Below are 13,939 nucleotides of genomic sequence, written 5' to 3' on the forward strand. Positions count from 1 at the left end.
TTTAAAGTTATGTTATTCCATCTGTAAACAAAAGGAAAAAGTAACAGAAAAGGAGAGAAAACAACAAAAGGGTATATGTTAGTGTATCAAGTTCTTAGAACACCAACTAACACCATAATGTAAGAAACATCCACATATTGTCTCCGGCATGCTTATATCAATATTATGTTTAGTGAATCTGTACCAAACACATTGGTTTAAATGCCACGTGTTGTTGTTCCACGTAACTATCGCCCCAATTTATGTCGAAAAACACCAGGTGCTCACATCGTGCATTTCACACTTACTCGTCTATTAAAATGTATCGTTTTTGTGAACAATAAAGTTATTTTTGTTTGCAAAAATGTAGAAAGAACAGACAGACATCGAGACACACACAAGACACAGAAAGAAACTCGTTATGGTTTCCATGCTAAACCTGCTATTGAACTGTTTGTAATGTGCGATAGTATTAATGTTAGCGCCTGGTTCATGAAGCAGTACTCACTGTTTTAACCGGTCTCACCCCTCCAAATACCTAAATGACGTGGAGTCCATCGGCTTGAACGATAGAGACTCGCTCGCATCACCGCTTTAAAAAGGAATTTCCCGCAATGAGCATTTCCGGGTTGGTTGAAACCATCGCGAGATTACCGCGCGATTAGACCCCTTGATTCTCGGAACTGTCTGAAAAGTTCAAAGAAAATTCATTTGTAAACCTCAGAAATGAGGTTACAATGTTGAACAGAGGGATCTATAGAATCTATGGCACATCAGAGACGGCATCCACCCACCACTCGGAAAGAGCGGAGGTGGAATGTTCAAGATTGCCATTTGTGATGGATTATGGGACATGTAGTCAAATCCCCTAAGTACGCGTGCAATTTGCAATTTTAGAAACCAAATATCTTGGATCTTAATATCGAAAAAATATACATATACAGTTATGTACACTTATTTGAGATTTGGTCTATTGTGCAGCATAATATATTGCGCACTGATCTATTGAATTTGGCGCATTTAAAGGTGTACTGTGCAATTACTGTACACGGGATGAGGCTGGTGAAAACAAACAGTGGAGGAGGGGAAGGGGGAGGGGTGGGTTGGCGGGAGGGGACAACAACAGGGGAAACAGAATGTTCTCTTATGAGCAGAACAAATTTACTATTTCTTTTCATGAAACTTCATGGTTAAAAGATATATTTGTGAAAAAATATATCTATTGTTAAACCGCTTTATAGGAGGAAAATCTAGATATAAATATTCTCCTATGTGATTAAATCTATATGAAGATACATTGATACTTCAGCTCTTTTTATTTAACTGATTCCAAGGAATGGAATCGTTGAGTCCATGGATGTGGGTTTTGAGACGGTACACCCACCGTTGTTCCTGTTCAAGCAATTCCTTGGTCAGGTCTCCCTCACCTCTGATTTTTTCAATGACAGTCCATTGTATGTCCATGTCTGTGTGCTGCATTTCAACAAAATGCGATGTCAATCTAGTGGCATTTATGGCTCTCCTGATGGTACTTCTATGTTAGCTAATGCGAACCTTCACTTTTCTTCCTGTCATCCCGATGTACATTAGTTGGCACGGGCGTTTGATCATGTAGATGACTTTTTCGCTGTTGCAATTTGTGTGGGATCTTTGTTCCCATGCATGATGCATGCCCAGCTCAACCTCTTTTGTGTGTTTCGTGAATTGACATACCACACAATTGCCGCATGGATAATGGCCCCTAACCGATGGTTGTTGCCACAATGTAAGTTGTTTGGGAGTGTTTTTCTTCAAATCCGAGTGTATCAGGCTGTCTCTGAGACTTTTATTCCTCTTAAAAGAAAACATCGGTTTCTCAAATTGTAACTTATTAGATGTGAGAATCTGCCACATTTTGTTAATAATCTTTTTAATAGCATTGGAAGATGCATTATAGGTGGTGACACAAATAATGGAATCCTTGGTGTCTTTTTTGTTTGTCTCAAGAATGGGAACAAAGATCCCACACGAATTGCTTACGGAGAGACAGGGCAGAATGCAAGCCTCTTGTGTGAAAGCTCACATGCATTCACCCAAATCTCCATCTGAGGAGGGAGTTTATGTTTGAAGGCTGTGTATAAGGATTTAGGAAACATTCTTGTGCTTTGCTTGCTCATATTTTTGATGTTTTGTCCAGGTACTTCCGCATTCTTCAGGATGATGCAGACCTATTCCAAGATTGCAAACAGGCATCATTTGCAGTGAACAACTTATTTAGTCAGCTACTTTGGGATATTTCCTTTTCCATTAGAGTGGAGCAGTATGCAATAGTCATATCCAAGATCTTAATTTCGATATACAGTAGATCTGAAAGGTTTATTTATTAGTCAAATATCCAAGAATAAAGTCAATTCCTAAATAGTAGCTCTTCAATGTTTTGATGTGATGAGTTCAGGTCTCCTCTATTAGGAGACTTCTGTACAGGGCAGATATCACCCCATTATTTTGGGGGCTGAATGGTCAGTGCTCCACTATTTTATTGAAAAACATTGTCTATCGTACTTGGCAAACCATTTTTCATATCTGAATCCTGCACTGTACCTTAATCGTTACTTTACTGGGTATTGATCATGTGTAACCCAAACAACAACTGTGAAGTACGTAGGTAACAAGGGGCAGAAGGAGGAGAGGTGAATGTGGCAACATGCATGGAATGTACTGTGGTTAAGCAATTGAGGTTTCAGAAACAAGGCCGAAACAAAGTTCTGAGGAACACATAGAGCTTGATTTTATTTTTTTGAACCAGAGAAAACTATGCTAATCTTTGAGGTATATTTTAGCATGACAACTAAACAACTGGAACCAGTACCAAGAGGCATTAATCACACCATCTCTACAGAGGGGATTCCTATACTTTCAGGGAGAATGGCTTTGCCTGGTTCAAGGTGCCAGAATAGTGTATGTTTGGAGATGCAGAGTTGGAAGTCTGACAGGTTTCAGTTTTACATAGCTCTTTAGGTAAAACAGAATATTTGACTGTTTGATATACCTATGTGGGTAGCAAGTGTAGTGCTTCAAGACCTGCACTATATAATGAAATGTAATAAAATCTTAACATGACAAGGACGATTTTAAGATATTTAGGGGTTATGAAGGCATGAGGCATATTGGTGACATCTCTTTCACAACCTTTTATAAATGTTCTGTATCAGTGTGATTTTTTTTCTGTCTTGCAGAAATAAAATTTCTAACATTACTTCGCCATTGGGCCTGACTGAGCTGAAAACCCTAAACCTTACTAAGAACAACATTTCTTCACTTGCAAATAATATTCTTGAGGGGTGCAGCAAAGCTGAGATGTTTAGTGCAATGATGAATCTCCTGGGTGAGTATTCTTAAAATGTTGTTGTATAGCTACCTCTGAGATACAATACCAACCTATCTATATTTTATGCTTTCAAATAAATCATTATCACTGTCAAAATTACATATATAAAACAATCTTTATTGAGATCTACACAAAAAACAAGTGAACAACTTCTTCAATGAGATGCATTCCTGCAGACAAATGGGCCCATAAGATTAATAAAGTCCTTTTCAAGCACGATTCCCCGCTTTTACTTTTCACTGCCTCCCTCTCGTCTTGCCGCCTACCTATGCTTGAGACGCCAGCCTCGCCTGCTGTTGTCAAGGCCAGTGCAAGCACAGCTGAATCCAAATAATTGTTACTAACGCTGCAAGCTCTTTCTACAGCAACCCAATGTGCTGCCAAATTGCTGTTGTTTGTTGAATCCCATGGATACTGCTGTAATCCCAGAATTCCGAGCCCTTAGGAGAAGCCTGAGAGAGCAGCTGTGGCTGTTAGAAGGCGAGAGAGAACAGCTGGTGTTGAAAATTGAAACAGCGATATGATTAAGCATTCACTAAAGACATGAATTCCCCTTCCTTGGACCAAGTTTCTCTTCGTGTGTTGACTAATGTCTGGACTCCATTTTGTATTGTCGTGTCTCCACGTGCTCAGCACGAGAAGAGTCCTATCTTCGTGTCAGTTGCTCTCATAATCTGCCTAGTAACAGTCTATAAATAGCTCCTTTATCCGTCTGGCGCATGCCCAGACTTGACCACATCTGTTATCAGTTAGCCCTTGCTTGACCATGTTTTCGCGGGTTTAGGAGTGTGTTAGCTCCGCCCACATATTGATTCTGTATCAAAAATGACCATAAAAGCTAATGAATTTTGCTTCATGTTGTATCCACCCACTTATGAGCCCCTCTGTTGTGTATAAAAGGGGACTGTGTACGCAAGTTCTTTGTGCTACTCTATGCAATACTGAAGAGTGTTGTATGGGTTGTAGGACCACCCTTAAGGGTTAATAAACTCTGTCTTTGTATTTGCAGTTTCCGTGCCAACTTCCTTTTAGCTTTCGCTACAGAAGGGCGAACCCTTGTATTTGCGGGCCTAGCTGGGGCCTGTATTCATCAATTGGCGCCCTTCACGTGGGGCTCATCGGCGACTCGGATGCTCGAAGGACTGGTCGTGACGAAGGTGAGGAATTTTGCCGGGGATGTGATCACTGCCAGTGGCGTTTTAGTCCTGGCATCCCGAGGTTTTCTTCCTTCCCTTCCAAACTGACCTTCTGGGCGGCGCCGGTCCTCGACTGAGACCTCTTCTGTCGGTTTGCCGCGACAGCCGTTTGGGCGAATTTTGGAACTTGGCAGTTGGAACCTGGACACTCTTGATTGGTAAGAACCGTTGTACGGTACTTGCTCCGAGTTTTGAAGCCTGGGTTGGCTATTTGAGTTTGATTTGTGATGACCGGTCATATCTTGTATTGATTACTGTGAGAATATATGCGTTGCAACACATATAGGCAGGTAATGTGGAGATATTTCTCCGGAGTTGTGTAAATTTGAACGGCGCAAAGTTTAAGTGCCATTTTTTTTTATAATACTGCATATTTTGCATTATTTTTGAGCATGCCTACTTTTAGCACACTCCGTAAGTGGTGCTGCTGCTTTGGAAACCGGTTGAACCTCGAGGAATCTGCTCCAGCCCCCCCAGAGGGGACTCCTAATAGGGATATGTATGTGAAGCATGGTCTTTCTTCTATAATGTATAGCACAGTATGGAGGAAATACACCAAAAAGGATCCTGAGTTGCGCTGGCCTTTGTATGGATCGTTTGATATGCGTAAGATTGAGTATGTGGAACAGTGTATGTGTAAACGGCGTGCTCGGCAAGACATGTTTGAATGTGTACGGTTATGGGTGAAGGAAGTGCGTAAGCGAGAGAAACGTGAGAAAGCGCTGTTTGATAAAGAGCAACGGAAAAATGATCATGTGCGAGCACAGGAAGCGAAGCGTCGGGAGGAAAGAGAACTGGCGGAGAGACAAGAGAAAGAGCGTAGGTTGCAAGTCTCGGGTCAATATGCTGTCCGCCAGCCACTTTATCCTGTCCTTACTAATTTTGAAGATGATTTTTATTTATTAGATCGTTCTCCGCCCCCTTATGTTGGCGCGTCCGCCCCGGGATCACAGGAGTCTGGATTGGTTTCGGATAAGGTAGACACGCGGTCTATGTTATCAGTTGAGCGTATGGGTGAGCTTCGGAAAATTTCTCTGCGTGCACTTAAGGGCAAGTTATCCCTTGCTGAATTGTTGGACTCTTTGGAAAAGTGGCGGGATAGAGAGAAGTTGTATTTTCTGGAAACCTTTTCTGATGAAGTGATTACTGCCTTTCGGAAATACTCAGAAGTTTTTGAGCCTGATGATGTAGTATTAGATGCTAAAGCATTACGTAACGGTGTTTTTTCTCCCTCTAGGGCGCCTGAGGCGGTCCGACGGCTGTTTGCATTGCGGAACGCGGCGAGTGACCTTAAAGAGAGAGCGCGCCTAAAGGCAGGGGAGGAGGAGCAGTCGGTTCCACGTATCGGCGATGACCAATCATCTACTTCCCACTCAGATAAGAGCGAACTAGTGCATGCTAAACCGATGCGAGAGGCGGCACCTTTGTATGTTCCTCCTAAAGGAGCGAGAACTAGTTCGGATATTACTTTCGCCGATGCTAAGGGATATTTTGTGTATAATTGGGTCTATACTCCCTGGCATAGGGCTGATGTTATGGCATTAAAGAATGCATTGCCTGACCCCCGCAAGAATCCAGCGGCCTTTTATGAAGAGGTCGAAGGGGCCTTGAATTCTTGTACTATGACTTTAGCAGATATAGACTTGTTCTTTCGGCTCATTTTACCACCGGATATGTGGAGATCTGTGCGGAAGATGGATGATCAAGCCGCTTTTAAGGCCAATGGTCTGAGATTGAGGATGAGGATAGGGAGAGAAAACCCGCGCAAAAACCACCGCGGATTATTTTAGATCTTCCTGCTGCTATCTTGACCAAGTTGAAAACGATTATTCCCCCTAAAAAGATTGACTGGAATATGTTAGCATTGTGTAAACAGAAGGTTGATGAATCAGTCTCAGATTTCTTTACACGCTTTGAGGAGACATTTCATGATTTCAGTGGTCAGTCACTTACGGATGATACGGGTCGACATCTTTTTGTGGATAAATATGTGGCGAATTTATTACCGGGAATAGCAGCTCGTTTAAAAGCGAGTGAAAGTTCTTGGTCCACCTCGTCTCCGGCATCCCTCCTGACTATGGCTCAGTATTATGAGCGTCAGGAACATGAAGCGAAAGGGAATGAGGAGAAGAAAGTGAAAGATTTGAAAACTAAGGTGATGTTAGCACAAGTATATGGTCCGCCTCGTCGGGGTGTAGAAAGAGGTAGGGGAGGATTCTATGGTCCCCCTTCGGGTCGGTCAGATGTAAATAGAAATCAATGTGCGTATTGTAAACAGTCGGGTCATTGGGCCAGAGATTGTCCGGTGTTGTATGCATCTCGTCAGGGATGTGGTCAGGGACCACCGAGAGGTAGAGGGGGCTTCTCGAATTTCAGAGGGAATTCTAATGATCGTGCTCGTTTTGAACCTAACGCACAGCAACGAGATAGACCCAATGTATTTGATCGACAAAATCAGTATCAGATGTCTGGGACTGACCGCTCTGGGTACCATGATTCGCAGCATGCATAGGATTGTGTTGGATGGGGGTTAGAATCAGTTGAAGTGCCGGTTGATCAGAAGGGTCCTTATGTTTCAGCAACTGTTTTGGGTTCTACTGATCGGTTCCTAGTTGATACAGGAGCTACCCGCAGTGCGCTGTCCAAACAATTGGTTCCGAGGGCTCCCCCATCTGGCTTAATGGTTACATCGGTAGGGTTTGATGGTACACTCTCTCGAAGCCCTCTTTCCCGACCCCTTGCATTCCATGTTGACCACTTTTCTGCGCCCTGTCCATTTCTGCTTGCCCCGAACACGCCTGACAACATTATGGGTCTTGATATGCTCAAGTACTTCAGAGCAACGATCCGCTGCTCCCCTACCGGAGTACGTGTGATCTTAAATGATAATCACCCCATGACTGAACGGATGTGTGTGGTTGCGGAGGATACTGCATTAGCTTCCCTCCCTCATTCTTTGTGGGCCACTTCGGACACCGATGTGGGACAGATGGTGCTTCCGCCTGTCCACATTAGTGTCTAGGAGGGTGCGGTGTTACCGCGCCTCCCTCAGTATCGTATTTCCCAGGAGGGGGAGGAGGCACTCATACAGATTGTGCAGGATTTGCTTAAGGTGGGAGTATTGGAGGAAGTTCCCTATAATGTCTGCAATAGTCCCATTTTACCCATTTTGAAGAAGGATACCGATGCCAGGGTTTATCGTTTTATTATTGACTTAAGGGAAGTGAACAAGATTGTGATACCCCAGTATCCAGTGGTTTCTGATATCACGACATTACTTACTCTGGTCCCGCCAACGGCGACCACGTTTTCAGTTATTGATTTGAAAAATGCTTTCTTTTCCATTCCTATCCACCCTGATAGCCGATATCTTTTCGGTTTCACTTTGGATAATAGGTCTTATAGATTTTGTAGAATCCCTCAGGGTTATACAGAGAGCCCTAGTATTTATAGTCAAGCATTGAAAAGGCAATTGGATTCCTTTGTTCTGCCTGAGGGTGTCGCCCTTATACAATATGTCGATGACATCTTGTTGGCGGCCGACACTCCTGAGTTGTGTGAGCAGTGTACGTTATCCTCGCTTTCCTTTTTGGCATCTCACAATCACAAAGTGTCGAGGAAGAAATTGCAATTTTGTAGACCAAAGGTGACTTATTTAGGTCACCTTTTGTCTAAGGAGGGGCGTGCACTCACACCAGATCGTATTCAAGCAATTTTGGACACGCCAGTACCTTCCACACAGAAGGATGTGCGTGCATTTTTGGGTCTTGCTTCTTTCTGTAGGCAATGGATATTGGGGTTTTCACACATGGCTAAGCCATTTGTTAGCACTTTTGAGAAAAGACACACCGATCCCTCTTCCCTGGTCCAATGAGTGTGAAATTGCCTTTCAGCAATTACGACAAGCCCTTTGTTCAGCACCAGTGTTAGGTACCCCTGATTATACGAAGCCCTTTTCACTGTACGTGCATGAGAAAGATGGATGTGCATTATCAGTTTTAGTGCAGATGCACGGCGACAAGCAGCGCCCTTGTGCATATTTTTCGGCTGTACTTGATCCTGTTGCCCGAGCGTTGCCTGGTTGTTTTCGCTCGGTTGCAGCGACAGCTGTGTCAATACGCCAAAGCGAGGGAATTGTGTTATCTCATAAGCTGTTGGTATTAGTCCCCCATGCTGTTGATGCCCTGCTTAATCAGACAAAGACGCAACATTTGACCAGTGCCCGTTTAACGGGATATGAGTTGCCGCTTTTGGCTCCTCATATTACGTTAAAGAGGTGTGCAACGTTAAATCCAGCCACATTGTTTCCGTTCCCGGAAACTCAGTCTGAAGCACGAAAAGCACATGACTGTATTCTTGTGACTGAGGAACAGACAAAGGGTCGTATTGATCTCCAGGATACGCCCTTTACAGATGTAGATGGAGAACTATGGGTGGACGGATCATGCCTGAAGCTACCAGATGGTACGACTTCAGCAGCGTATGCAATTACCACATTACAAACAATAGTGGAGACTGTACGCATACCGCAGAAATCAGCTCAAGCAGCGGAACTGATAGCATTAACACGAGCATGTGAGCTCAGTGCAGGATTGTGTGTGAATGTTTATACAGATAGCCGCTATGCCTTCGGAGTAGCGCACGATTTCGGCCTACTCTGGAAGGAGAGAGGCTGTCTAACGTCACATGGAGCACAGATAATGTATGGGGAGTTAGTTCACAACCTTTTGACTGCATTAACATATCCAAAGAAGATTGCTATAGTTAAATGTAGTGCCCATAAGAAAGTGGTTGATAAAGTTGGAGAAGGGAATGCTTTAGCAGACCGGGTGGCATGAGAGACTGCGATGCAGCCTGGTGCTACTGCAATGTATGTTGTGAAGTCACAGGCAGAAAGATGGCACGATGCTAGGAGAGAAGTGCTGGAAATACAGAGGACCGCTTCCGATAAGGAACGGGAGCAATGGTCCAATGATGGAGAGTTGGATGATGAAGGGTGTTGGAGAAGTAAGCAGATGGATAAATGGAAGTTACCCACAGCCTTTGTACAACCTATGGTTCAGATGGCACATGGACTAGCGCATGTCGGAGCTTCCGCAATTGTTAAATTACTCACACGAGTTTGGGAGCATCCGGAGATCGCTAGTACAGCAAAGAGGGTAGTGCAGACTTGCATGATTTGCCTGAGGTATAACCCAGGAAAGGGTACACGAACTCCAGCAGGAGGATTTGCGACACCTACTGCACCCTTTGAGGTTTTGCAGATGGATTACATTCAGCTCGAGCGCTGTAACAATCTGAAGTATGTTCTAGTAGTGGTTTGTGCCTTCAGCAAATGGGTTGAGGCATACCCTACGAAAGATAATACTGCAATGACTACAGCCAAGATGCTATTGAAGGAGTTCTTCCCTCGATATGGTGTTTGCAGATTGTTGTGGAGTGATAACGGACCTCATTTTATAGCAGACGTTATCAAGTATGTCCTGAAAGGCCTGGGAATTACCCAAAAATGTCATGCAGTGTTTCACCTCAGTCTGCGGGATTGGTCGAGAAATATAATGGTACTCTGAAGCTTAAGATCGCGAAGATTCAAGCTTCGACTTCTTTGACTTGGCCAGACGCTTTACCGCTGGCATTATTGTCAATTAGATCGATACCGCATTCTCGGACCGGTCTCACACCTTACGAGATCGTGTTTGGACGCCCAATGAATATTTGGGGTCCACCAAAACCGAGGTTAGTGTATGACGTACCTTGTGTAATGATGAATGATTATCTGGCACAGTTAACGGATAATTTGGTTTCTATTCACCAACAGGTTCGAGAAGCGCTCCCTGATCGGTCCACAGGTGAAGGACATAACCTCCGGCCTGGGGATCATGTCATGATCAAGGTGTTCGAAAGGACGAACAGTCTGGAGCCGAGATGGGTTGGTCCTGAGCAAGTCTTGCTCGCAACGAGGACAGCTGTGTGGGTTTCCAACCGGAAGAACTGGATCCACTCCTTGCACTGTCGTAAAGTGCCGCCTGGATTGGTGGAGCCTGCTGTGTTGACCGACCATCGAGAAATCCTGACTGCAGAGAAAGGCCGTGCTGTGGAACCGAATGACACTGTGGAGCTCTTCCCGGACCAAGCGATTCCTGGAGGAAGAAGATATCACCTTAGACCAAGGAAGTGATTGCTGTATCCAGAGTTGTCAGAATGGCCCTTAGGTTAGTGAAACGGAGAGCCAATGTGGCAAGGGGGGGGGGGGATCAGCCCTGCATTAGTGTAGTGACACCCGTCTTGGCCCGCTGGTGAAGAAATCTACAGCTGCCTAAGGGGAAGAGTTCTGACAACCTTTTAGTTTCAGGAAGATAGTGATTTCTTACTACAAGATGGAGAAGAAGAAGTTTTTTTGTGCGACAAGCTTTATTATCATTGTGGCTATTGTTGGTATAACCACATGGTTTGTTGAGGATGTGACTCCTGCCCGTGAGTTGCTTGTTTTGACCACTCCAGTGCCTGAGGAGCACTACTTTTATACCCTTCCGTATCAAGAATTGAAGCATCGTCAGTCTTATTTGAATAACACCTTCATCCAGATGTTGCATCATACCCATGTTGCTACGAATGCTACGAATTGTTGGATATGTGGTATGATGCCAGCTCATCAGAAGAAAGGAGGAACGCCATTCATACCTCTTCCTTTCTCTCACAATGGCTCATGTAGAGCATGGTACACTTTGCTTTTTGCCACACGGAAACCTACAGTGGGACGACTACTTTTCAGACTTAATAAGGAATGTCATCAAAATAAAGATGGTTATCCACAAGCGAATGGGACAATATGGGAATGTGCAGAATATCGACCAGACAATGAATCGATCCCCTACATTTTCACGAACACCAGAGACACTACAAGGAATGAACAATTTGTGATTCAAGTGGCACAAGCTCAAGCGGACCTGTGTGTCCAGAGTGTGGGTTATATTCCTGTTGGTGTTAGCGATTGTATTATTATATTGAACATAGACGGGTTGAATAATAGTACTTTCTTAGCCTCCCATAACACATACTTTGTATGTGGGAATAAGGGTTATTATCGTTTGCCAGCCGGCTGGTCCGGAGTATGTTATGTGGCATTCTTATCACCTCCTGTATTCTTGGCACCTGCATCTTATCATGAAGATTTGAAGTTGTTGAATAATGTGACTGTAAATAGGTATAAACGTACTCTATCTATTGATGATGTTGATCAAACAGATACTAGCTTGCAGCAGTATATTGATTTTAACTTAGGATTGTTTTTCTTTGTTGGAGCTGCCCTAAATAGTAGGAAAGTTCGAAGATTAACAAGAGTTGTAGAGGCTGTGACAAATCAAACCGCTGCTGCTCTTGGGATTCTTACGGAAGAATTACAAATTACTAGAATTGTTGCATTACAGAATCGTATGGTATTAGATGTTATGTTAGCTGACCGAGGTGGAGCATGTAAAATTATCGGAAGTAGTTGTTGTGTGTTTATTCCTGACCACACGCCATCAGTTTATAATGCTATTAATAAATTGCATAAAATTGCAGCTGAAATCCATACAGAAAATGGCACTTGGACCTTTTCTGGATGGTTTTGGGCATTGATCACTACATGGGGGTGGAAGGTTTTGACTGGTCTCTGCATTATTGTAGCAATTCTGTTTTCTTGTTGCATTTGTGTCCAATGTGGTCCTTTACTCTGTTCTCTATGTGTGTCATTTTGTATTCCTGATAAGAAAGCTATTGCCAATGTCACCTATGAGAACCATTTAACCAAAGAGGTGGAAGAGATGATGAAAATTGACATATACGATGATTATCCTAATAAGCCGGATGTCTTCAGTGAATGCTGAAAGGGTCGTCTGTTGAAAATTGAAACAGCGATATGATTAAGCATTCACTAAAGACATGAATTCCCCTTCCTTGGACCAAGTTTCTCTTCGTGTGTTGACTAATGTCTGGACTCCATTTTGTATTGTCGTGTCTCCACGTGCTCAGCACGAGAAGAGTCCTATCTTCGTGTCAGTTGCTCTCATAATCTGCCTAGTAACAATCTATAAATAGCTCCTTTGTCCGTCTGGCGCATGCCCAGACTTGACCACATCTGTTATCAGTTAGCCCTTGCTTGATCATGTTTTCGCGGGCTTAGGAGTGTGTTAGCTCCGCCCACATATTGATTCTGTATCAAAAATGACCATAAAAGGTAATGAATTTTGCTTCATGTTGTATCCACCCACTTATGAGCCCCTCTGTTGTGTATAAAAGGGGACTGTGTACGCAAGTTCTTTGTGCTACTCTATGCAATACTGAAGAGTGTTGTATGGGTTGTAGGACCACCCTTAAGGGTTAATAAACTCTGTCTTTGTATTTGCAGTTTCCTTGCCAACTTCCTTTTAGCTTTCGTTACAGAAGGGCGAACCCTTGTATTTGCGGGCCTAGCTGGGGCCTGTATTCATCACTGGGATATAGATGGAGCTGCAGAAAGGTGTGATAGTGCAGAGGCAGAGAACCATCTCATTGCATGTTGTTGGGGTCTGCAGACCCAGAGTGATTCAATGCTGCTCTCCCTCTATTCATGCTGGAGATCTCCCTATCATTTTCCCTCACCCCTCCTTTTGGCTACAGGGCATTGCTGCTCTGGGTGCCCGAGGAAACAGCCAGCGACAAATGTGGTAATGTCACAGTTGGTCTTTATTGCAACTCCACTGTGTCTACTTGATTTTTCTTTCTGTCATTCGCATCAAAATTGAGACACATTTATGATCTAAAACTCATTGACCATCATACTCATCCACAACTCTAGATACTTGGATTGTGTCTATCTGAAACAAGAGACCACCCCCCAGTCAAAAGGGAGAGTGACTGCCATGGCTGAGACAGGCATGCTCAAGCTCACTGAGACAGCCACAAGCAAGCGTCGGAAGTGGGTAAATGTTGAAAAATATAGATAAATAGTGGATAGTTCTATTTCATTATTGCTGCTGAACTGATTTGACATGTCAGTCGTGAACTAAGCGCTCACCCTGTTACCCTACTCTGCCAAGATAAAAATATTCCCTCTAATTTCCTGCCAGTCGCTGATAACCTTCACAATTGGATTATTGGCATTTAGGACCATAAAACATTCAGCCTCCCACCCTCAATCAGTAAAATGCATTAACTGTAGTTTAATCCTTTGTAGTTTTTGGCTGTACTCCATAGACTTCCTGCTATCTAGAGAATTTGCTTTCCATGTATCCGGACATTCACACACCTTGGCTGGATTTTAGTAACTCTTAGTTATTTCTGTGCCCCCAGCATCTGGTACAACAGGCACTTTGCTTATAGGCCTTTTTGAGGACTCCTATCCAAACCCTGCTATCTACCAGGCAGAAAAAGAAGT

General features: G+C 43.6%; 1 protein-coding gene across 1 annotated transcript in view; it reads left to right on the plus strand.

Moving 5' to 3' along the window:
* The window catches only part of LRRK2 (leucine rich repeat kinase 2), a 1,602,077-nt gene that overhangs the window by 591,469 nt on the left and 996,669 nt on the right, over positions 1 to 13,939 (plus strand). Inside the window, exon 25 of the mRNA XM_085654107.1 lies at positions 3,195 to 3,343. Within this exon, the coding sequence (XP_085510233.1) occupies positions 3,195 to 3,343 (149 nt within the window). The remainder of the gene's footprint in view (positions 1 to 3,194; positions 3,344 to 13,939) is intronic.

The sequence above is a fragment of the Triturus cristatus genome, chromosome 4_1, assembly GCF_964204655.1.
Source record: "Triturus cristatus chromosome 4_1, aTriCri1.1, whole genome shotgun sequence".
In the NCBI taxonomy this organism is placed as follows: Eukaryota; Metazoa; Chordata; class Amphibia; order Caudata; family Salamandridae; genus Triturus; species Triturus cristatus.